The 26,791-nt window shown below is 44.1% G+C and overlaps 1 protein-coding gene across 1 annotated transcript in view; it reads right to left on the bottom strand.

Moving 5' to 3' along the window:
* LOC134968664 (mucin-5AC-like) overlaps nucleotides 1-26,791 on the bottom strand; it is a 509,092-nt gene that overhangs the window by 456,522 nt on the left and 25,779 nt on the right. Inside the window, exons 3-4 of the mRNA XM_063944186.1 lie at nucleotides 21,977-22,141; nucleotides 18,865-18,959 (exon numbers count right to left, since the gene is read on the bottom strand). Coding sequence (XP_063800256.1) covers nucleotides 18,865-18,959; nucleotides 21,977-22,141 — 260 coding nt within the window. The remainder of the gene's footprint in view (nucleotides 1-18,864; nucleotides 18,960-21,976; nucleotides 22,142-26,791) is intronic.

The raw sequence follows: 26,791 nt of genomic DNA, 5'->3' as shown, positions 1-26,791 counted from the left end.
CCACTAAGTGCAACAAGCTGAGGACTCTTTTTCAAACACACTGTAGCATATGATAATAAAACACCTCACGTAAAGGCCTGAGTCAGAAGATTTGTCAGAGCTACTCAGCAAAGAAACAAAAACAAAATTTAACTAGACATTAACTCACATATTATACAGATAATGGTAGTGAAGAGGCATTGCACCATGAAGCCTCCGGGTTGAAGCCTATGTCAGGGCAAAACAACTGTGAGACAAATATTAGGAGAGAAATTATAAATTGCCCCAGTAAAAAGGCTTTGTAAAAGGTAACAGTAGATCAATATAGCCAATTAAATGTTAAAACTAGGTAGCCACCAGGTGGCGATGTAACCTCAGAATTTCCTGCACAGGGGCTATAGAGAATTCAATAAACTCATTTACCAGTGTCGCATGAGGCAGCTTCCAACATTACTAATAAGTACAGTATTAATGGTGGGTAGATAGGGAAAGAAAAAAGGAAAGAAATAAAAGGGGAGAATCCAGCAAGATACAGAAGGAAGAATAAGAGAGAGGCCTGGGTTCCCACACCTCAAGACAAAAGGGCCTAAGCAAGAAGGAGAGACTGAGCACACAACAGGCAGGTATTAAGCATTGTACAAGGGGGCTGTATAAGTCTCTCATGTAAAGATGCGATCCCGGGTAGTAGGACCACGCAGCCAGTGGTCAGCGACAGGCAGGACACCAAACCGCCACTATCCTTTAGAGTGATGTTCACTATGCCAGCGGGTACCCAAAAACAGTTCCCAGCCCCTTAGTCTAGTCACTCTCGAGGGGTTCAATCGAGCAGGCACAGGGCTCACCTCAGCACTCACTGCCGCTGCAATGTACAAGGGCACAGTAATCCGGGTGTCCAAACCCCGGCACCAGGTTCAGAGGGCTGAAGAGGAATCGCAACACCCCGGGCGCCGAGGGTAGCAGCGGCCACCCCCCAGGTAACAATCGGCCTCGGTTCAGCAGGCTCTCACCTCACCCGCGTTGACAAGTACCTCCCGGGATCCTCTGTCTCCACTCTGCCAGCGCCCGTCACGGCAGCCGATCACCGCCGCGTCACCCAGTCTCTCCTCTGGACACTGCAGCACAGACGTGGAAGCAGGGGGGGAGCCAGGTCAGCGTCCTCCACTCCAGGGGCCGTCCCCGTCTCAGCGCCCCACCGCCGTCAGGCAAACCACGTCCCGCCGTTCGGTCCCGTCCCCAAGCACTGCCGCACAGCCTTGGGAGCAGAAGCGGGGGGGAGCCAGGCCAGGTCCACCGCTCCAGAGATCGCCGCCGGTGCAGCGCTACACCGCAGCCCACCGCGGGAGTCTTTACAAGCGTCCAGGGGCAGCAGGGGCAGCCGAGTACCAGGGAGCAGAAGCCGCCGGGCTGCCAGCCGGACACGGAGCCTCCGCACCTTCACACCACGGATGGGTCACCACCAAAAGGCCGCAGGTAATGGGAAATCCCCGCGTGAGTGGCAGGGGATGGGTATTACTAGGCCTCCATTCTTCGTGCCAGAACCCATGCCGGCGGTCATGCAGGCCGTCTCCTTGAAGGCCAAACTTCGGGGGCACACAATCACGCTCCTACCCTTGCAGGGTATCTCCAGGCTCCCTATGATGTAGGGGTTGGTATAGAGGGTCTCTCAGGCAAATAGAGGGGATAGCAGGGGATGTTAGTGGATTTCCAACCTGCAAGCCGGAGCCCAGCTAAAAAGCAGCCATGCTGGATGGCCCGCCGGAAGTCCCAATATTATTTTTAGTCCTAAAATTTGCACCGAGGTCGCTGGATGACTAAGCTAAGCGACCCAAGTGGCCGGCACAAACACCTGGCCCATCTAGGAGTGGCACTGCAGTGTCAGACAGGATGGCACTTAAAAAAATTGGCCCCAAACATCACATGATGCAAAGATAAATTTTTAAAAAAAGGTGCAAGATGGAATTGTCCTTGGGCCCTCCCACCCACCCCTCCCACCCACCCTTATGTTGTATAAACAGGACATGCACACTTTAACAAACCCATCATTTCGGCGACAGGGTCTGCCACACGACTGTGGCTGAAATGACTGGTTGGTTTGGGCCCCCACCAAAAAAGAAGCAATCTATCTCTCCTTGCACAAACTGGCTCTACAGAGGCAAGACGTCCACCTCCTCCTCATCGTCCGATTCCTCACCCCTTTCACTGTGTACATCCCCCTCCTCACAGAGTATTAATTCGTCCCCACTGGAATCCACCATCACAGGTCCCTGTGTACTTTCTGGAGGCAATTACTGGTGAATGTCTCCACGGAGGAATTGATTATAATTCATTTTGACGAACATCATCTTCTCCACATTTTCTGGAAGTAACCTTGTACACCGATTGCTGACAAGGTGACCGGCTGCACTAAACACTCTTTCGGAGTACACACTGGAGGGAGGGCAACTTAGGTAAAATAAAGCCAGTTTGTGCAAGGGCCTCCAAATTGCCTCTTTTTCCTGCCAGTATACATAAGGACTGTCTGACGTGCCTACTCGGATGCGGTCACTCATATAATCCTCCACCATTCTTTCAATGGTGACAGAATCATATGCAGTGACAGTAGACGACATGTCAGTAATCGTTGTCAGGTCCTTCAATACGGAACCAGATGTCAGCACTCACTCCAGACTGCCCTGCATCACCGCCAGTGGGTGGGCTTGGAATTCTTAGCCTTTTCCTCGCAGCCCCAGTTGCGGTAGAATGTGAAGGAGGAGCTGTTGACGGGTCACATTCCGCTTGACTTGACAAGTGTCTCACCAGCAGGTCTTTGCACCTCTGCACACTTGTGTCTGCCGGAAAGAGAGATACAACGTAGTATTTAAACCTAGGATTGAGCATAGTGGCCAAAATGTAGTGCTCTGATTTCAACAGATTGAGAACCCGTGAATCCTGGTTAAGCGAATTAAGGGCTCCATCCACAAGTCCCACATGCCTAGCGGAATCGCTTTGTTTTAGCTCCTCCTTCAATCTCTCCAGCTGCTTCTGCAAAAGCCTGATGAGGGGAATGACCTGACTCAGGCTGGCAGTGTCTGAACTGACTTCACGTGTGGCAAGTTCAAAGGGTTGCAGAACCTTGCACAACGTTGAAATCATTCTCCACTGCGCTTGAGTCAGGTGCATTCCCCCTCCTTTGCCTATATCGTAGGCAGATGTATAGGCTTGAATGGCCTTTTGCTGCTCCTCCATCGTCTGAAGCATATAGAGGGTTGAATTCCACCTCGTTACCACGGATGGCGGGTCAGGTTCAGGAGTTTTTGCTGGTGCTCCAGTCTTTGGCACGTGGTGGCTGAATGCCGAAAGTGGCCCGCAATTCTTCGGGCCACCGACAGCATCTCTTGCACACCCCTTTCGTTTAAAAAAAAAATTCTGCACCACCAAATTAAATGTATGTGCAAAACATGGGACGTGCTGGAATTTGCCCACATGTAATGCACGCACAATATTGGTGGCGTTGTCCGATGTCACAAATCCCCAGGAGAGTCCAATTGGGGTAAGCCATTCTGCGATGATGTTCCTCAGTTTCCGTAAGAGGTTGTCAGCTGTGTGCCTCTATTGGAAAGTGGTGATACAAAGCGTAGCCTGCCTAAGAACGAGTTGGCGTTTGCGAGATGCTGCTACTGGTGCCGCCGCTGCTGTTCTTGCTGTGGGAGGCAATACATCTACCCAGTGGGCTGTCACAGTCATATAGTCCTGAGTCTGCCCTGCTCAACTTGTCCACATGTCCGTGGTTAAGTGGACATTGGGTACAGCTGCATTTTTTAGGACACTGGTGACTCTTTTTGTGACGTCTGTGTACATTCTCGGTATCGCCTGCCTAGAGAAGTGGAACCTAGATGTTACTTGATACCGGGTACACACACACTCAATAAATTGTCTAATTCCCTATGAATTAACGGTGGATATCGGACACACGTTTAACACCACCACAGCTGCCAAGGCCTGAGTTATCTGCTTTGCAGCAGGATGACTGCTGTGATATTTCATCTTCCTCGCAAAGGACTGTTGGACAGTCAATTGCTTACTGGAAGTAGTACAAGTGGTCTTCCGACTTCCCCTCTGGGATGACAATCGACTCCCAACAGCAACAACAGCAGCGCCAGCAGCAGTAGGCATTACACTCAAGGATCCATCGGAGGAATCCCAGTTAGGAGAGGACTCGTCAGACTTGCCAGTGACATGGCCTGCAGGACTCTTGGCGTTCCTGTCTAAGAAGGAAATTGACACTGAGGGAGTTGGTGGAGTGGTTTGCGGGAGCTTGGGTACAAGAGGAAGGGATTAAGTTGTCAGTGGACTGCTTCTGCTGCCACCCAAAGTTTTTGAACTTGTCATTGACTTCTGATGAATGCGCTCCAGGTGACGTATAAGGGAGGATGTTCCTAGGTGGTTAACGTCCTTACCCCTACTTATTACAGCTTCACAAAGGCAACACACGGCTTGACACCTGTTGTCAGCATTTCAGTTAAAATAATTCCACACCGAAGAGGTGATTTTTGTTTTGTAATTTGACCAGGCATGTCAATGGCCATATTCATCCCATGAACAACAGGTGTTTTCCCGGGTGCCTGACTTAAACAAACCACCTCACCATCAGAATCCTCCTTGTCAATTTCCTCCTCAGCGCCAGCAACACCCATATCCTCATCCTGGTGTACTTCAACAGTGACATCTTCAATTTGACTATCAGGAACTGGACTGTGGGTGCTCCTTCCAGCACTTGCAGGGGGCGTGCAAATGGTGGAAGACGCCACCTCTTCCCATCCAGTGTTGGGAAGATCAGGCATCGCAACCGACACAATTGGACTCTCTTGGGGATTTGTGATTTAGAAGAATGCACAGTTCTTTGCTGTGCTTTTGCCATCTTAACTCTTTTCAGTTTTCTAGCGGGAGGATGAGTGCTTCCATCCTCATGTGAAGCTGAACCACTAGCCCTGAACATAGGCCAGGGCCTCAGCCATTCCTTGCAACTCCGTGTAGTAAATGGCATATTGGCAAGTTTACGCTTCTCCTCAGACGCTTTTAATTTAGATTTTTGGGTCATTTTACTGAACTTTAGTTTTTTGGATTTTTACATGCTCTCTACTATGACATTGGGCATCGACCTTGGCAGACGATGTTGATGGCATTTCATCGTCTCGGCCATGACTAGTGGCAGCAGCTTCAGCACGAGGTGGAAGTGGACTTTGATCTTTCCCTATTTTACCCCCGACATTTTTGTTCTCCATTATTTAATGTGTGGAATTATATGCCAGTAATATATCAATAGCAATGGCCTACTGTACTGTACTATATATGTATACTGTTAGTCACCAAAATGCTGCACTGTAATACTATATATACTGCTCACAAAAATGCTGCACAGATATGGAATGGATACTTGCAGTGACACAGAGCTGCAAGATACAGCAATGGCCTACTGTACAACTATATACTGTTGGTCACCAAAATGCTGCACTGTAATACTATATATACTGCTCACAAAAATGCAGCACAGATATGGAATGGATACTTGCAGTGACACAGAGCTGCAAGATACAGCAATGGCCTACTGTACACAACTATATACTGTTGGGTCACCAAAATGCTGCACTGTAATACAATATATACTGTTCACAAAAATGCAGCACAGATATGGAATGGATAATTGCAGTGACACAGAGCTGCAAGATACAGCAATGGCCTACTGTACTGTACTACTATAAGTATAATTGTATACTGGTGGTCCCCAGTCCCCACAATAAAGCACACTGAGCACAGATATTTTCAGCACACTGAGCACAGATATTTGCAGCACACTGAGCACAGATATTTGCAGCACACTGAGCACAGATTGCTGAGCTTTTCAGGGAGAGAACGCAGCCACGTCCTCTCCGTTCAATCTCCAATGCACGAGTGAAAATGGCGGCGACGCACGGCTCTTTATATAGAAAACGAATCTTGCGAGAATCCGACAGCGGGATGATGACGTTCGGCCGCGTTCGGGTTAACCGAGCAAGGCGGGAAGATCCGAGGCTGCCTCGGAACCGTGTAAACTAGGTGAAGTTTGGGGGGGTTCGTACCTCGGAGAACCGAACCTGCTCATTTTTAGTTAAGATAGTGTTATGGGTACAGGTGTACAACTATGAATCAATCAAAATGACATGCATACATGATTGCTGTACTCTCATCACATTGCCCCATCTAATCCTGTTGCACCATTCTAGTCATAAGGGTGTGATCAGACCGGCCCTAAACATAGGTAAACTAAGCAAATGCTTAGGGTGTATATTCCAAGCTTAGAGTGTATATTCCAAGCTTAGGGCCATATCTGCTTGGCATTGGGCAGTGGTGGGATTAGGACAGGTTTGCAGGGGATAGGAGGATGAAGCTGGCAGCTGTGCTCTGGCTGCCTTACCATGACTGGAGCTGTCAGCTCAGCTCTGATCAAGCATCATTTCATACAGCTGGCAGCAGTGGGAGTGGGAAGCCGGCACTGATTCCCTGCAGCCAGGCTTCAATATCTGCAGAGTCCAGGTAGACTGAGGTTTACAGATTTATTGGTAGAGTGCATGCTATGCAGGGAGTGTGTGTGTGTGTGTGGGGTGGGAGGTTAGTGTATAATAATGAGTGGCATAATGTATAACAGGCATTATTGTGTGGCATTATGTGTATAAGGGGTGCTACTACTGTGTGGCATAAGGTTCACTACTGTGTCACTACTGTGTGGCGTAACGTGTATAAAGAGCACTACTTTGTTGTGCAATGGGTATAAGCAACAATATGGTGTGGTGTAATGTGAATAAGGAGCATATATGTGTGCATTAAGAATCTAATCTACAGTATTAAGTTGGTACACCATCTTACATCTATAACCTTTCACAAGGAGTGTAGCCTAAATGTACCTTCTCAGATATACTTTTTTAGTACATATTTCGCTATAATTATTTTTTTGCATTTCGTCTACTCCATTTATTCCATTACACACACAAAATTTCAGGGACTCCATGTTTCCTTCTTTACTGTACAGGAAATTAGGAACTATTTAGTTTACTGTCAAACAAAATAATTTGGTACCAGTCTTACAAATATTATAAGTAGGTCAATACTCCCACTTCCTGCACATGAGTTCCTCCCATAGACACATATCACTCAAAAGTACGGTAATGAGCTCATGGAATAACCTATTAGCTGCCTCATGTGCCTCGCAGTAGTGGGTACCCTCTCTCTCCTCAACCCAAGAAAATAAATAGATATTGGCTATGGATAGCACAAGAGTTCTCTCTCTAAGGATCATGGAAATATAGCAATTAAATATGTATTTAAAACAGTGTTAATTTTGTCGAGGGAAATTTTGACAAAGTATTCGTCAACTACAGTTTATTTCAGGACTTCAGGACTAAAATTAGACTAAAATGAAAACTGAGATCCACTGACTAAATCTTAACTAAAACAAAGCAATGACATCAACTAAATCTAAAACTAAATTTATAATCCTTGACAAAATTAACACTGGAAGTGGGTTTTACATTTTTAAAGAACAATTATGTGTGGTAGATATTTGCAGAAAATAAATATAACCTGCTGTGAAGAAAATAGGATTGTGTATTGCACGTGTTTGGTCTAACAACCTTAAAGCATTCATTTGTATGTGATATATGGGAGTACATTGGTAAGTCAGTCTCAGTTTGTAACACATTCTCAGCCTACTGAGCTTAGATTGGGGGTCATTCCGACCCTTTCGCACGCAGCGGCTTATCGCTGCGGTGCGAATGGGTCCGGAATGCGCAAGTGCGATGGCCGCAGTGCGCAATGTTGCCCGGCGACAGGGGTCGCCTGGTTACATCGCGTCCTACGATGGAAGCGGTCGCAGAGCCGACCGCAAAGAAGAATGACAAGATGAAGGCGTACCTGGACGGATCCGGACCAATGGAGACCGTTTTCGGAGAGTGGTAAGGAAAATGCAGGCATGTCCAGCAGAACGGAGGGCAGATGTCTGGCGTCAAAGCCGGCTCAAGTATCGCAGAGATCGTCGCACAGAGTAAGTAGGTATGGGGCTGGTCTTCTTCTGCTTGAAATTTTTTTAGCTTAGCAGGGCTGCACAAGCGATCGCAGCCCTGATAAGCTAAAATACACTCCCGCATAGGCGTGGACTAGTTGATCGCAGCAGCAGCAAAAAGTTGCTGGCTGCGATCAACTCGGAATGACCACCAAAGTTAAAGGTATGCAAACTTCACAAGGGAGTGTTATAGAAATGAAATGACTAAAATTAAAACTGAGATTCACTGACTAAGGGGGTTATTCAGAGTTGTTAGCAAACCAAAAAAGTTAACAATTGGGCAAAACCATGTTGCACTGCAGGTGGGGCAAATGTAACATATGCAGAGAGATTTAGATTTGGGTGGGTCATATCGTTTTTGTGCATGGTAAATACTAGAGATGAGCGCCGGAAATTTTTCGGGTTTTGTGTTTTGGTTTTGGGTTCGGTTCCGCGGCCGTGTTTTGGGTTCGACCGCGTTTTGGCAAAACCTCACCGAATTTTTTTTGTCGGATTCGGGTGTGTTTTGGATTCGGGTGTTTTTTTCAAAAAACCCTAAAAAACAGCTTAAATCATAGAATTTGGGGGTAATTTTGATCCCAAAGTATTATTAACCTCAAAAAACATAATTTACACTCATTTTCAGCCTATTCTGAACACCTCACACCTCACAATATTATTTTTAGTCCTAAAATTTGCACCGAGGTCGCTGTGTGAGTAAGATAAGCGACCCTAGTGGCCGACACAAACACCGGGCCCATCTAGGAGTGGCACTGCAGTGTCACGCAGGATGTCCCTTCCAAAAAACCCTCCCCAAACAGCACATGACGCAAAGAAAAAAAGAGGCGCAATGAGGTAGCTGACTGTGTGAGTAAGATTAGCGACCCTAGTGGCCGACACAAACACCGGGCACATCTAGGAGTGGCACTGCAGTGTCACGCAGGATGTCCCTTCCAAAAAACCCTCCCCAAACAGCACATGACGCAAAGAAAAAAAGAGGCGCAATGAGGTAGCTGTGTGAGTAAGATTAGCGACCCTAGTGGCCGACACAAACACCGGGCCCATCTAGGAGTGGCACTGCAGTGTCACGCAGGATGTCCCTTCCAAAAAACCCTCCCCAATCAGCACATGATGCAAAGAAAAAGAAAAGAAAAAAGAGGTGCAAGATGGAATTATCCTTGGGCCCTCCCACCCACCCTTATGTTGTATAAACAAAACAGGACATGCACACTTTAACCAACCCATCATTTCAGTGACAGGGTCTGCCACACGACTGTGACTGATATGACGGGTTGGTTTGGACCCCCCCCAAAAAAGAAGCAATTAATCTCTCCTTGCACAAACTGGCTCTACAGAGGCAAGATGTCCACCTCATCTTCACCCTCCGATATATCACCGTGTACATCCCCCTCCTCACAGATTATCAATTCGTCCCCACTGGAATCCACCATCTCAGCTCCCTGTGTACTTTGTGGAGGCAATTGCTGCTGGTCAATGTCTCCGCGGAGGAATTGATTATAATTCATTTTAATGAACATCATCTTCTCCACATTTTCTGGATGTAACCTCGTACGCCGATTGCTGACAAGGTGAGCGGCGGCACTAAACACTCTTTCGGAGTACACACTTGTGGGAGGGCAACTTAGGTAGAATAAAGCCAGTTTGTGCAAGGGCCTCCAAATTGCCTCTTTTTCCTGCCAGAATAAGTACGGACTGTGTGACGTGCCTACTTGGATGCGGTCACTCATATAATCCTCCACCATTCTATCAATGTTGAGAGAATCATATGCAGTGACAGTAGACGACATGTCCGTAATCGTTGTCAGGTCCTTCAGTCCGGACCAGATGTCAGCATCAGCAGTCGCTCCAGACTGCCCTGCATCACCGCCAGCGGGTGGGCTCGGAATTCTGAGCCTTTTCCTCGCACCCCCAGTTGCGGGAGTATGTGAAGGAGGAGATGTTGACAGGTCGCGTTCCGCTTGACTTGACAATTTTGTCACCAGCAGGTCTTTCAACCCCAGCAGACCTGTGTCTGCCGGAAAGAGAGATCCAAGGTAGGCTTTAAATCTAGGATCGAGCACGGTGGCCAAAATGTAGTGCTCTGATTTCAACAGATTGACCACCCGTGAATCCTTGTTAAGCGAATTAAGGGCTGCATCCACAAGTCCCACATGCCTAGCGGAATCGCTCCGTGTTAGCTCCTTCTTCAATGCCTCCAGCTTCTTCTGCAAAAGCCTGATGAGGGGAATGACCTGACTCAGGCTGGCAGTGTCTGAACTGACTTCACGTGTGGCAAGTTCAAAGGGCATCAGAACCTTGCACAACGTTGAAATCATTCTCCACTGCACTTGAGACAGGTGCATTCCATCTCCTATATCGTGCTCAATTGTATAGGCTTGAATGGCCTTTTGCTGCTCCTCCAACCTCTGAAGCATATAGAGGGTTGAATTCCACCTCGTTACCACTTCTTGCTTCAGATGATGGCAGGGCAGGTTCAGTAGTTTTTGGTGGTGCTCCAGTCTTCTGTACGTGGTGCCTGTACGCCGAAAGTGTCCCGCAATTTTTCTGGCCACCGACAGCATCTCTTGCACGCCCCTGTCGTTTTTTAAAAAATTCTGCACCACCAAATTCAAGGTATGTGCAAAACATGGGACGTGCTGGAATTTGCCCATATTTAATGCACACACAATATTGCTGGCGTTGTCCGATGCCACAAATCCACAGGAGAGTCCAATTGGGGTAAGCCATTCCGCGATGATCTTCCTCAGTTGCCGTAAGAGGTTTTCAGCTGTGTGCGTATTCTGGAAAGCGGTGATACAAAGCGTAGCCTGCCTAGGAAAGAGTTGGCGTTTGCGAGATGCTGCTACTGGTGCCGCCGCTGCTGTTCTTGCGGCGGGAGTCCATACATCTACCCAGTGGGCTGTCACAGTCATATAGTCCTGACCCTGCCCTGCTCCACTTGTCCACATGTCCGTGGTTAAGTGGACATTGGGTACAACTGCATTTTTTAGGACACTGGTGAGTCTTTTTCTGACGTCCGTGTACATTCTCGGTATCGCCTGCCTAGAGAAGTGGAACCTAGATGGTATTTGGTAACGGGGGCACACTGCCTCAATAAATTGTCTAGTTCCCTGTGAACTAACGGCGGATACCGGACGCACGTCTAACACCAACATAGTTGTCAAGGACTCAGTTATCCGCTTTGCAGTAGGATGACTGCTGTGATATTTCATCTTCCTCGCAAAGGACTGTTGAACAGTCAATTGCTTACTGGAAGTAGTACAAGTGGGCTTACGACTTCCCCTCTGGGATGACCATCGACTCCCAGCGGCAACAACAGCAGCGCCAGCAGCAGTAGGTGTTACACGCAAGGATGCATCGGAGGAATCCCAGGCAGGAGAGGACTCGTCAGACTTGCCAGTGACATGGCCTGCAGGACTATTGGCATTCCTGGGGAAGGAGGAAATTGACACTGAGGGAGTTGGTGGGGTGGTTTGCGTGAGCTTGGTTACAAGAGGAAGGGATTTACTGGTCAGTGGACTGCTTCCGCTGTCACCCAAAGTTTTTGAACTTGTCACTGACTTATTATGAATGCGCTGCAGGTGACGTATAAGGGAGGATGTTCCGAGGTGGTTAACGTCCTTACCCCTACTTATTACAGCTTGACAAAGGGAACACACGGCTTGACACCTGTTGTCCGCATTTCTGGTGAAATACCTCCACACCGAAGAGCTGATTTTTTTGGTATTTTCACCTGGCATGTCAACGGCCATATTCCTCCCACGGACAACAGGTGTCTCCCCGGGTGCCTGACTTAAACAAACCACCTCACCATCAGAATCCTCCTGGTCAATTTCCTCCCCAGCGCCAGCAACACCCATATCCTCCTCATCCTGGTGTACTTCAACACTGACATCTTCAATCTGACTATCAGGAACTGGACTGCGGGTGCTCCTTCCAGCACTTGCAGGGGGCATGCAAATAGTGGAAGGCGCATGCTCTTCACGTCCAGTGTTGGGAAGGTCAGGCATCGCAAACGACACAATTGGACTCTCCTTGTGGATTTGGGATTTCAAAGAACGCACAGTTCTTTGCGGTGCTTTTGCCAGCTTGAGTCTTTTCAGTTTTCTAGCGAGAGGCTGAGTGCTTCCATCCTCATGTGAAGCTGAACCACTAGCCATGAACATAGGCCAGGGCCTCAGCCGTTCCTTGCCACTCCGTGTGGTAAATGGCATATTGGCAAGTTTACGCTTCTCCTCCGACAATTTTATTTTAGGTTTTGGAGTCCTTTTTTTTCTGATATTTGGTGTTTTGGATTTGACATGCTCTGTACTATGACATTGGGCATCGGCCTTGGCAGACGACGTTGCTGGCATTTCATCGTCTCGGCCATGACTAGTGGCAGCAGCTTCAGCACGAGGTGGAAGTGGATCTTGATCTTTCCCTAATTTTGGAACCTCAACTTTTTTGTTCTCCATATTTTATAGGCAGAACTAAAAGGCACCTCAGGTAAACAATGGAGATGGATGGATTGGATACTAGTATACAATTATGGACGGACTGCCACGGTTAGGTGGTATAAAAAAACCACGGTTAGGTGGTATATATTATAATAATAATACAATTATGGATGGACGGACTGCCTGCCGACTGCCGACACAGAGGTAGCCACAGCCGTGAACTACCGCACTGTACACTGGTTGATAAAGAGATAGTAGTATACTCGTAACAACTAGTATGACACTATGACGACGGTATAAAGAATGAAAAAAAAAACACGGTTAGGTGGTATATATTATAATAATAATACAATTATGGATGGACGGACTGCCTGCCGACTGCCGACACAGAGGTAGCCACAGCCGTGAACTACCGCACTGTACACTGGTTGATAAAGAGATAGTAGTATACTCGTAACAACTAGTATGACACTATGACGACGGTATAAAGAATGAAAAAAAAACCACGGTTAGGTGGTATATATTATAATAATAATACAATTATGGATGGACGGACTGCCTGCCGACTGCCGACACAGAGGTAGCCACAGCCGTGAACTACCGCACTGTACACTGGTTGATAAAGAGATAGTAGTATACTCGTAACAACTAGTATGACACTATGACGACGGTATAAAGAAAGAAAAAAAAATACCACAGTTAGGTGGTATATATTATAATAATAATACAATTATGGATGGACGGACTGCCTGCCGACTGCCGACACAGAGGTAGCCACAGCCGTGAACTACCGCACTGTACACTGGTTGATAAAGAGATAGTAGTATACTCGTAACAACTAGTATGACACTATGACGACGGTATAAAGAATGAAAAAAAAACCACGGTTAGGTGGTATATATTATAATAATAATACAATTATGGATGGACGGACTGCCTGCCGACTGCCGACACAGAGGTAGCCACAGCCGTGAACTACCGCACTGTACACTGGTTGATAAAGAGATAGTAGTATACTCGTAACAACTAGTATGACACTATGATGACGGTATAAAGAATGAAAAAAAAACCACGGTTAGGTGGTATATATTATAATAATAATACAATTATGGATGGACGGACTGCCTGCCGACTGCCGACACAGAGGTAGCCACAGCCGTGAACTACCGCACTGTACACTGGTTGATAAAGAGATAGTAGTATACTCGTAACAACTAGTATGACACTATGACGACGGTATAAAGAATGAAAAAAAAACCACGGTTAGGTGGTATATATTATAATAATAATACAATTATGGATGGACGGACTGCCTGCCGACTGCCGACACAGAGGTAGCCACAGCCGTGAACTACCGCACTGTACACTGGTTGATAAAGAGATAGTAGTATACTCGTAACAACTAGTATGACACTATGACGGTATAAAGAATGAAAAAAAAACCACGGTTAGGTGGTATATATTATAATAATAATACAATTATGGATGGACGGACTGCCTGCCGACTGCCGACACAGAGGTAGCCACAGCCGTGAACTACCGCACTGTACACTGGTTGATAAAGAGATAGTAGTATACTCGTAACAACTAGTATGACACTATGACGACGGTATAAAGAAAGAAAAAAAAATACCACGGTTAGGTGGTATATATTGTAATACAATTATGGATGGACGGACTGCCTGCCGAGTTCCGACTGCCGACACAGAGGTAGCCACAGCCGTGAACTACCGCACTGTACTGTGTCTGCTGCTAATATAGACTGGTTGATAAAGAGATAGTATACAATACATACAACAATATACTACTATACTGGTGGTCAGGCACTGGTCACCACTAGTCACACTGGCAGTGGCACTCCTGCAGCAAAAGTGTGCACTGTTTAATTTTAAATTAATATAATATTATGTACTCCTGGGGGCTCCTGCTATAACAACCTGCAGTGCTCCCCAGTCTCCCCCACAATTATTATAAGCTTTGCCTTTTATACATTGATGTGCAGCACACTGGGCTGAGCTGAGTGCACACAGACTGAGTCACACTGTGTGACTGGCTGCTGCTGTGTATCGTTTTTTTTCAGGCAGAGAACGGATATAGCAGAGAACGGATATATTATATTAAAATAAATAAAAGTTAACTAACAACAACTGCACTGGTCACTGTGGTAAACTCTGTCTGACTCTGCACAATCTCTCTCTCTCTTCTAATCTAATTTCTAATGGAGAGGACGCCAGCCACGTCCTCTCCCTATCAATCTCAATGCACGTGTGAAAATGGCGGCGACGCGCGGCTCCTTATATAGAATCCGAGTCTCGCGAGAATCCGACAGCGTCATGATGACGTTCGGGCGCGCTCGGGTTAACCGAGCAAGGCGGGAGGATCCGAGTCTGCTCGGACCCGTGAAAAAAACATGAAGTTCGTGCGGGTTCGGATTCAGAGAAACCGAACCCGCTCATCTCTAGTAAATACTGGCTGCTTTATTTTTACACTGCAATTAAGATTTCATTTTGAACACACCCCACCCAAATCTAATCTCTCTGCACATGTTACATCTGCCCCATTTGCAGTGCAACATGGTTTTGCCCATTAGTATGCTTTTTTTGTTTGCTAACAACTCTGAATAACTCACAAATCGTGATTAAAACAAAGCAAAAGAAAAGGACTAAAATGTGACTATAAACCAACTACAATTTAAGTGACTAAGTCTAAATCTAAATTGAAAATCCTTGTCAAAATTAACACTGATTTAAAATAGAGATGTGCGACTGGCACTTTTCGTGTTTTATGTTTTGGTTATGGATCTGGATCCCTGCTCGTGTTTTAGATCTGGATTGGTTTTGCCAAAACTTTCGGGATTTGGCTTTGGTTTTGGATCTGGATTATTTTTGAAAAAAAACCATAAAAACAGCTAAAATCACAGAATTTGGGGGTAATTTTGATCCTATGGTATTATTAACCTCAATAACATTCATTTCCACATATTTCCACTCTATTCTGAACACCTCACAATATTGTTTTTAGGCCAAAAGGTTGCACCGAGGTCGCTGGATGACTAAGCTAAGCGACACAAGTGGGCGGCACAAACACCTGGCTCATCTAGGAGTGGCACTGCAGAGGTAGACAGGATGGCAGTTTAAAAAATAGGCCCCAAAGAACACATAATGCAAAGAAAAAAAAAGGTGCAATGAGGTAGCTGGATGACTAAGCTAAGCAATACAAGTGGACGGCACAAACACCTGGCCCATTTAGGAGTGGCACTGCAGTGGCAGACAGGATGGCAGTTTTAAAAACTAGGCCCCAAAGAGCACATCATGCAAAGATAAAAAAGAGGTGCAACGAGGTCACTGGATGACTAAGCTAAGCGACACAAGTGGGCGGCACAAACACCTGGCCCATCTAGGAGTAGCACTGCAGGAGCAGACAGGATGGCAGTTTAAAAAAAAAAAGGCCCCAAAGAGCACATAATGCAAAGAAAAAAAGATGTGCAAGATGGAATTGTCCTTGGGAACTCCCATCCACCCTTATATTGTATAAACAGGACATGCACACTTTCACAAACCAATCATTTCAGAGACAGGGTCTGTGGCTGAATTGATTGGTTTGCTTGGGCCCCCACCAAAAAAGAAGCAATTAATCTCTCCTTGCACAAACTGGCTCTACAGTGGCAAGATGTTGTCCTCATTCACATATCCCCCCCCTTCAATGTTTACATCCTCATCCTCACAGATAAAAAATATTCAAACAAACAAACCACATCATTTAGGTGTCAGTGGACTGCTTACGCTATTATCCAAAGTTTCTGAACTTGACAATGACTTATGATGAATGAGCTGCAGGTGACGTATAAGGGAGGATGTTCCTAGGTGGTTAACGTCCTTACCCCTACTTATTATGGATTGACAAAGGCAACAGATGTCTAGACACCTGTTGTCCAGATTTGTGGAGAAATAATTCCACACCGAAGAGGTGGCCGAAGGTGGCTTTTTTGGTATTTTGCCCAAGCATGACAATGGGCTTTTTCATCCCATGGCCAACAACTGGTGCCTTACACAAACAAACCACATCACCATCAGAATCCTCATCGTCAACTTCCTCCTCAGTGCTAGCTACACCCATATCCTTCTCATCCTTGTGTACTTCTACAGTGACATCCTCAATCTCAATATCAGCAACTAGACTGAGGGTGCTCCTCCCAGCACTTGCAGGGTGTGTGCAAATGGGGGTAGGAGCCTCCTCTTCCCATACAGTGTTGTAAAGATCAGGCCTAGACATCGCAACCGCAGACAGCGCCAGCACCCCTGTATTTTCACAACACCCCTGTAATTTTACTGCATACAAGACAGGGCCAGTGTACATTGATTTTCACTGCACCCTAGAATTATTACAGCATACAAGACAGGGCCAGTGTATCTTGAGTTTCACTGAACCCTAGAATTATTACAGCATACAAGACAGGGCCAGTGTACATTGATTTCCACTGCACCCCTGAATTTTTATAGCGTACAGGACCAGTGTAATGTTATTTGAACAGCAACACCCCTATATTTTACAACAGCAATGTGCTTTTAATTTTTAACAACTGCACCTATGAATTTTAATAGCATACAAGGCTAGTGTAATGTTATTTAAACAGCAGCAACCCAGTATTTTACAGCATGCAGCAGCAGCGTGCTTTTAATTTTTAACAACTGCACCCCTGAAATGTAATAGCATACAGGGCCAGTGCAATGTTATTTAAACAGCAGCACCCCTATATTTTACAGCATACAGCAGTGTGCTTTTCATTTTTAACAACTGCACCCCTGAATTTTTATAGCATACAGGGCCAGTGTAATGTTACTTGAACAGCAGCATCCCAATATTTGACAGCATACAGGAGCAGTGTGCTTTTGATTTTTAACAACTGCACTTCTGAATTTTTACAACATACAGGGCCAGCAGCACCCCTATATTTTCCAGCATACAGGAGGAGGACAGTTCCCCTGCTCCCTGTACAACACAGTGACAGCCAGGACAGCAACACCCATGTACAGCTGCAGCACCCGGCAGTAACAGCACATGAAACACCAGTGACAGTCAGGACAGCACCCCTAACAGCACAGGAACACCACAGTGACAGCAGCAGCACCCCTACAGAGCACACACTAACCCCACCCGACGCCACCACCCACAGAGTGAGAGAGAGAGAGAGGTCTGTCTTCCTCACTCTCCAAGTCCATAGTGAAAATGGCGGTGAGGCGCGGCTGTTTATATGGGATCCAAAACCCGCAAGATTCCGACAGCGGTATGATGACATTTTGCAGAGTCTGGCGGGAAGTCCCGAGCCAGACTCGGATCCGGGCTTGGAGCGTTAAGCTCGGGGCGGGGGGGTTGGTTCTCAGGGAACCGAACTCGCTCAGCTCTAATTTAAAACAATGTTCAATACATATCTGTGGTGCAAAACTGTACAGTGATAAAGTTTAGGTTAGAGATTATGATGTGTGATGTGCTGTTATATGATCAGTGGTGTGCAAGTTACCAGAGGTGCCGGAGTTTGTGCGACAATGCCCACATTTTTAAAGCAGCAATCATATACAGTAAGAGGCAAAACCAACCTGCCTCTGCCTTGTAAAAGATTGCTGCTTGAAAAATCGGATATTCTCGCACAAACTTCTGCACCTTTGGCTTCTCATACACAATTACATTTAGCCCCAAATTGTACTGTGTATTGCAATGTTAAGTATTTATTACTGTATATTAATTAAGCTTGTCATGGTGTAATGCTGTTTCTTCATTATATTGCCTAAAGAGCATATGCCGGGATAAACATATTGTGTTATGGGCTGCAAAACATGTTTTGGTTTAGGAATAATTGAGACTGTAGTTTTGATTTATGCAATTGAGTATACTAGTAGGTGTAATTGAGACAGCAGTGATAATTAATATATGTTACACTTAATGTACCCACCATTCAGCAAAGTGTACATATAACAAAATTGGCACAGTGGGATGTACACCACAGATAGCCATTGTGTTGGGTTACACACACAAAATAGGTAGAGCTTTAGACAACATCATATCCTATATACACAATGACAGCTTGAGATAAAACCCACGCCCAAAGAAACAAATGATAAATATTGTGTTAACATATGTTTTATACAATGAGAATGTAAGATATGTTTAAAGAAACTACATCTATGTACAATCTTAACTATAAGCTAATGATATGAACATTATGGTTCCTGCAAATTAAGAGCAAAAAATATAAATAGTTATTCAATAGTTATTGGTATATTTGTTTCACCATTAGATCATCAGTGCTAAATCATAAAGAAGTAGACAATTTATTAACAGACAGAACGGAAAACCTTTTTAAACTGAGAAGTATAATACCTTGTAATAAATATTTGGGTCCACTTTACTGTGACACGTACTCAAGGCCCCAGAAGGATCGGTGATTTGTGAACACCAGTATTTGGCATACTCCTCTGAATGGAGAAACAAAAATATGTTTTTCTTGGCATATGATGTAATACATTTATTTGCACCTACAGCAGACTAGACATTAAATATGTAACAAAAAAGGGGGTTTAAGGAAATGTTAGGCGCTCCTTTGAAAAAAACTTCTGCTGCCTCTTGCCAACACCTGTAGAACTAGCCCTAGAAATTTGCACACAATGTTTATTGGGGTTTGGTGTGGAAGATGACGCTGTCGTTTCACAGTTGATCTTAAAGGGATGTGAATGAAGTTTTGTCACTGCTTTTATACAGTGAATTGTGGTGTGTAACAAAGGATAGGTTATAGGGTGAATGGTAAGTATGAATGAGTTTATACTTATCCAGTGTTGTTGAGTTTGTTGTTTTGTTCTCCTGTTTTAGTCGGCTGTCTTTTAATTGTTATTTACTCCGGGGATCGTCAGTACATGCAATGAGATTTTAGGAATAACGATTGTATTAACTATTGATGTTTTTATAAAACAAGACAAAAGGCTTTTTCAAATAAGCTCCTCCTCAGTTTTTGTTATGCTTTCTATAAAGTGGTAACTTTTTTCAAAATCTGAGGAGATGGTAGATTTATCAAGGTATCTTTAAACCAGTTTTTTTACTTGTAAAAGCGTACCTCGCGTAAACAAAATGACGCGGTGATAAACTTATCAAGGTATCTTTTAACAATCAATTAGTTTCCAATGGTTATGTGGTATGTATAGAATATGCCCAGGTGCATACCTGACTTACACTTATAATGTGTTATATGCTTATATCATGGTATCTTTGTGCATGAAGAAGTGTGTACCAGTATTCACAAGGGTAATGCGGCTCTTCAATCTCATCAAGGTATCTTTCTCCTCTCATACAGAGATGTCCTTAATTCAAAGAGATTAATTTATAAGACAAATTTGCCCTCATAACCTTTGGAGGAAGGTATGACCTCTATCAGTTTTGTTTAGCCTCACTAGGAACCAGTTCTGTTTAGGTTAAATAAAGAGGGTCATCCTTTTCCTCCTGGATGTTTGGGGGCCTCCTATGATCAATGCCTGTTTTTTGTGTTAATGTTTTATCACATTTTAAAAAATTCTTTCTCTTACTTTTTTTGTTTTATGTACAAACATAAACATTTATCTCATAAATTCAGCTTTGAATTAATGACATCTCTGTATGAGAGGAGAAAGATACCTTGATGAGATTGAAGAACCACATTACCTTTGTGAATACTGGTACACCCTGCTTCACGCACAAATATACCATGATATGAGCATATAACACATTATAAGTGTAAGTCAGCTATGCACCTGGGCATATGCTGTACCTAACACATTGTTAAAAGATACCTTGATAAGTCTATCACAGCCTCATTTTGCGTGAGGTACGCTCTTACAACTAAAAAAATGGTTTAAAGATACCTTGATAAGTCTACCATCACCTCACATTATGTAAGTGAGGTACGCTCTTACAAGCACAGAAAAAAGTTAGTGGGAAAACCTGTTTTCTAGTTGAAAAGAAAAAAATCCCACAAGAAGGGAGAGAATAGAATCTTGCTAAGCTTCCTACCATTAGCAACCACTTTATAGAAAGCATAACAAAAACTGAGGAGGACCTTATTTGAAATAGCCTTTTGTCTTGTTTTATAAAAGCGTCAATAGCTAGTACAATCGTTATTCCTAAAATCTCATTGCATGTACTGACGATCCCTGGAGTAAATAACAGTGAAAAAGATGGCCGACTAAAACAGGAGAACAAAACAACAAACTCAACAGCACTGGATAAGTATAAACTCATTCATATTTACCATTCACCCTATAACCTATCCTTTGTTACACCCCACAATTCACTGTATAAAATCATTGATAAAACTTCATCCACATCCTTTTAAGATCAACTGTGAAACTACAACACCAACTTCCACACCAAACCCCAATAAACATTGTAGACATTAAATATCTCTGACAGATAAAAATAAATATAATCTATAAATTGTTTTGAAATTTAGAGGTTAATAAATTGGTGTGAATAATAGCGAGACATCAATGTTCCTAGTACTAATGTAATGTAACTTAAATTACTGTAGTACTGCAATAATATTGAGACATTTAGAGGTTGAAAATAAAGTATTACTACATGGAACATTTCTAAGCAGTAGAGATTGTGTAATGGTTAGCATTACTGCCTTACAGCACTGAGGTCATGGGTTCGATTCCCACCACAGCCCTAACTGTGTGGAGTTTGTATATTCTTCCTGTACTTGTGTCGGTTTACTCCGGGGGCTCCAGTTTCCTCCCACAATCCAAAAATTATACTAGTAGCTCCCAACCAAAAATGTACATGTGATAAGGAATATATGGGTAAATGTATTATCCATCGTTATGGGGGAGAAGCGGTATCAGCTATACTGCTTCTCCCCCATGTATGAAGGCAGCGGTGTCTGCAGGGTGACAGGAGAGCTACGCGCCTCGGTCCTTATCCACGCTGCTAACTAAAGGCTAGCAGGCCGATAAGCGTGGGCAATGTATGAACTTTCCGATACCTGTAGCTGTCAATGTAGATTTCGACAGCTGCAGGTGGCAATGCCCATTCACCACATCAGGGACAGAGCTGTCCCTGGTTGTGCCAGCTCCGGAGTGCGCAGGGGATCTCGCATGAGTAGAGAAAACCCGTGCAGGTGCACTGGAGCCGCCGGGACAGGGAGACACAGATGTGTGCTCGGGGGACATTGCCGGAGGGGGGAGCTTTTGCTCCCCCGCTTCAGCAGACAAGATGTTAGTAAATCTTGTCGATGTCCCTTCCTGCTTCGCCTCGTTAATGAGGCGAAGCGGGAAGTGTTATAGCAGCACAATCCGTGCCGCTATAATACATTTACCCCAGAGAGTGTAAGCTCCACTGGGGCAGGGACTGATGTGAATTGCTAAATATTCTCTGTAAAGCACTATGGAATATGTGTGCGCACTATATAAGTAACTGGTAATAAGAAAATCAAAATAATAAATAAGAATTGTACATAGGTACCTACCACTTTCCACACTAAGACTGCAAGGGTCATCAAAGATGTTTTTAACATTTGGACAAAGGGCTGATGATTTCCATGTGTTTACAAAAGCAGCAGCAGTCCCCTCAACCACACCACCTAAGGACTTGAGATCATCGATCTGTATGTTGTTGAAATTTCCACAAAGACCTGGAAAATTGAGTAATATCCTTTGTTAACATAATTACAAATGAATACTGTAGAAGTGTGTCGATTAATTAGGATGCAGGAATTTATGCTAAAGCAAAGGCTCCTTTAAGTTAGGTAGTGGGTGCATGTGGTATTATTCAAGTAGGACTGTATATTAATATCATGACTACTGTAAGAGTTGCATGAAAGTTTGCTCTACACATTGGACTTCCAATACATGGCAATTGAGCATGCGTTAGAGCCTGCACAAGCAACTGTATTGTTATATATATGTCAGCTGTATTGTTGCATGTATGTCAGTTGCATCTCCACTTGCAGCTGAGTGTTTGTTACTGGGTGGTAACAAGGCGTTCCCACATGTGATAAGCATGCAGGTGATGTTTACACAGAACTGTAGGCTATTTAGAGGGGATCATATACAGAGACCTTCCTGTTTTCAGACAAATTTCTTACCTTCCCGTCTGGATTCTAACCATCAGGATTCAGCAGTCAGTATTCTGACTTCCTTCATCCCGAACGCCAGAAAATTAAACCCAACCCCTTTTTTCACTATTTCTTTTCTGTGATGCACAAGTCTTCTATTTTTTTTTCTATTTCACTGATTTTCTTAAAATTAACATTCATTTATCTAGCTAGTAGAAAGAAGGGAACTAGCTGATGCTGGACTATTTGCCGTTATTTTTTTAGCACCAGTTGTGGATGTTATAAAATGCTTGTCATGAACTCGCTGCAGATGACATAATAGGGTGGAGGTATTTAAATGTTTAACATCCCTACCTCTACTTACTGTACTTTACACAAAGGCTACAGATGGCTTGACAAAAGTCAGGGTTGGGTAAAAATAATTCCACACTAAAGAGGTGGATTTGTTGGTCCTATACCCAGACATGACAATGGCCTTCTTTTTATCATGTCCAAGAGATGCTTCCATGGGTGCCTGACTAACACAAACAACATCCCCTTCCCCAACATCCTCATTAGTGCCAGCATTGGCTACACAAATCTCCACCTCATCCTCTTGCAATTCCATGGTGGCATCCTCAATTTATATGTCATCAGCAACACTTATGCTGCTCATCCCCACATATGCAGAGGGAGCAGAAATGATGGAAGGTGGCTTCTCTGTGAGTACTGTATCTGAAAGGTAAGACGCACACATAGCACTCGGGGACACACTTAGACTCTCCTCAGGTATTTGAGATATTTGTGTTTCTGATTGCACAGTTTGTTCTACTGCCTTACTGGTTTTCAGTTTTTTTGCACCTCTTCTAGACTCCGAGTGTGAGAGGCAGAAGAAGATGCCTCACTGACAGGTGCAAAACCACCACTCAGAAATGAAGGCCAAGGCCTGAGCCTTTCCCTGACACTGCTTGCGGTTAATGGCATGTTGCCAATTTTATGTCATTCTGCACCAAACCTTCCCTTTATAAGAGGTGTTTTTTTCTTTACCACTGTATATCAGGTTTTTGGTTTTAGATGCCCTGACTTAGATCCACTATGCCCTTCAGCATCGGCTTCAGAAGATGCTGGACTATCGTTATCATCATGACTGGTGGCAGCAGGTTGGTGTTTTCTAAACTGATTGTTATCCATTTTAAGTGCGTGTATCACAGGGTTAGATGCACGTGAGGAAAGCGCATTAGGGTACAGCACACCAAATAGTACAAACAACAGAAATTAACAATATAATTTTATATAACTTGCAGCTCCTTTCAAACTCCTTGAATCACTGGGTTAGATGCATGTAAGGAAAGTGCACTAGGGTACAGCACACCAAATAGTACAAACAATAGAAATTAACAATATATTTTTATATAACTTGCAACTCCTTTCAAACTGCGTGAATCACAGGGTTAGATGCACGTGAGGAAAGCACACTATGGTACAGCGCACCAAATAGTACAAACAATAGAAATTAACATTTTTTTTAATATAACTTGCAGCTCCATTCAAACTGAGTGAATCATAAGGTTAGATGCACGTGACGAAAACGCATCTAGGGTACAGCCCAACAATTAGTTCAAACAATAGAAATTAACAATATATTTTTATTTAACTTGCAGCTCCTTTCAAACTGCGTGAATCACAGGGTTAGAGCATGTGAGGAAAGCACACTAGGGTACAGTGCTCCAAATAGTACAAACAATAGAAATTAACTTTTTTTAATATAACTTGCAACTCCTTTCAAACTGCGTGAATCAAAGGGTTAGATGCACGTGAGGAAAGCGCACTAGGATACAGCATACCCCCTTGTGAGACTCTGAGTCTCTAGAGTGGACACAACGTAGTTATACAAGTAACTTATATAATATTAAAAGCAAAGTCAACATAGTGTACCACCTACAGTACAGCCCCTTGTGAGACTCAGCACACAGCAGTTGCAGGCTGGCAGCAGCAGTGCATCCCCTACATGTCATATACTTAATGTATACTACTGGTACTGACAGTGTCCCCCCGAATTTATATTTGTTTTATAATGCAGTTTTGTTTTATGCAGAGGCTGGAGCAGCACACACTCAGTATTTTTAATGCAGAGCTAGCGCAGCAGGCTGAAGTGTGTTTAAATGCTAAAAACTGCTAAAATCATGTCATTTGGGCCTATTTTTGTTACTTCAGTATTAATAACTTCAAGAACATACATTTCCAGTAATTTTCAGTCAATTTTGACCACCTCACAACTCATAATATTGGTTTCCAAAATATTGGCCAAAGGCTGGTTGGCTAAATGAAGCAACAGAGCAGCAAAAGGTCAGACTTGAAGAACCAATATCCTGCATAGCAGGTAACACTAACCTCTGGTCAGCCATAATAGATGTCCTGAGCAGTGCATACTGTACAATATATGTTACTAGGCATTGCACACACTATACATATAGGGCCTAATTCCGAGGTCGACGCAACTTCAATGGCCTCGCAAATGGGCGATTATATGCAAAGTTCACGATGACGCATATATTAAAAATTAATATATAAACTGATAAACCTTCCCTTTCATTGATAAAAGTGGACAGATTTATAAAATGTACCATATTGTCACATTTTAGCATTGTATTTGAAATCTTTTGAAAATGGCTATGTTTACACATTTAAATAGAGAATGCCTTACTTTTACAGGCTATATACAGTCATGGACAACATCCTTATACACACTTTATGTACATGTAATATAACTGAATTAAAGAATTGTTTTTAAATGACTGCATAGCAATCCTGGAGAGCCTGCTTTGTCGCCCTGAGTGTTCATCTTGTCAAATTTTCAGACCCCAGCAAGAGTATCCAATGATCAAACCAATGTTCTGTTCGATGTACAGATCTCAACAGGGGAATCCAAGATTTCAGCCAAGGTCTAGACCCCAGCAGGGGTATATGATAATCAAGCCGATGTCTTATACTCTGTCCAGATCCCAGCAAAGGTTTCCGATGGTCAAGCCGGTGTTCTGTCAAATATCCAGAACTCAGCGGGTGTCCAAAATTTCTGTTTCTAGCACCAAGAGGGGTCCGCCTCGCCAGAGTTCCGAGAGGGGTCTGCCTCGCCAGAGTTCCGAGAGGGATCCACATTGCCAGAGGCCAGAGATGTGCCTGCCGTGCCAGAGGACCGAGAGGGGTCTGTCTCGCCAGAGTTCTGAGAGGGGTCCACCTTGCCAGAGGCCGGAGATGTGCCTGCCGTGCCAGAGGACCAAGAGATGCCAACTTTACTGGAGAGTACATCAGTTTGTGAGGACCAGCCTATATATTTTGAAGGAGAGTTCTCCAAACTTGAGTCCTTCTTAAGCTGAACCTTGAGTCAATCGACTGTGTCCATTCTGACATTATTGCCAACATGCTGATGAGATGCAAAGGGGAGGTCTTGATGTGGGCACGTTCGTTTATGGACTTTCAAGACCCAGTTTTCCAGGATTTATTCATATTTGTCAAGGCTTTAATTAAAAGATTTAGCTCATTGACAGTTTCCTTTGTTCTCCGGGAGGACTCTGTATTGCAAGAGGGTATAAGCTCCCCACTGTCTTCTAATAAAAAGAAGAAAAAGAGAAAGAAGATGACTCTTTAAGGTGTCTAGAATCCACCTTGTGAAGAGGGGGATTATGTTATATTGTGGTTGCTGTGTATTTTCTGGTAATATGTTCTTTACCACTAGGGGTCACCATACCTTAGGCTTTGTTCTGTTTTGTGGTCAGGTGTATTAATTAGGGTTCTATTCCAGCTTGGTATACCTGTTTCCTGTGCTATATAATTGGCCAAAGATCCAGCATGCATTGCTGGATCATTAATGTTGTTAGCCTGTCAAACCTGCCAGTCAGTTTTCCAGACAAGCCTGCCAGTCTTGGTTTCTTGTGTTCCAGCCCTCTGTTACCTTCCAAGTCTAGCCTGCAAACCATGTTCTCCGGTGTTCCTAAGTTTATGTTTAGATTCCAGTTTTCTTGCACCACCAAGTTAAGTTCTTAATGTTTCTGTGATACTCTGTAAATATTTATTTCAGTCTGCTGTGCCTGACATCATTCTTGTTTTCCTGTATGCTTCACTACCATAGAATAAACCTACCTGTTGTTTGCTACGATCTGTGAAATGGAGTTCTGTTTTGCATAAAGAGAGTTCCTAACACAGAAGTGGCTGAAAACTGCAGGAGCTTTAGTAAGTTTAAACCCATGTGTC

This window comes from Pseudophryne corroboree, chromosome 11 (genome assembly GCF_028390025.1).
Source record: "Pseudophryne corroboree isolate aPseCor3 chromosome 11, aPseCor3.hap2, whole genome shotgun sequence".
NCBI lineage: Eukaryota > Metazoa > Chordata > Amphibia > Anura > Myobatrachidae > Pseudophryne > Pseudophryne corroboree.
Note: the sequence above shows the minus strand (reverse complement) of the source record. Positions and strands in the feature narration are given on the sequence as shown.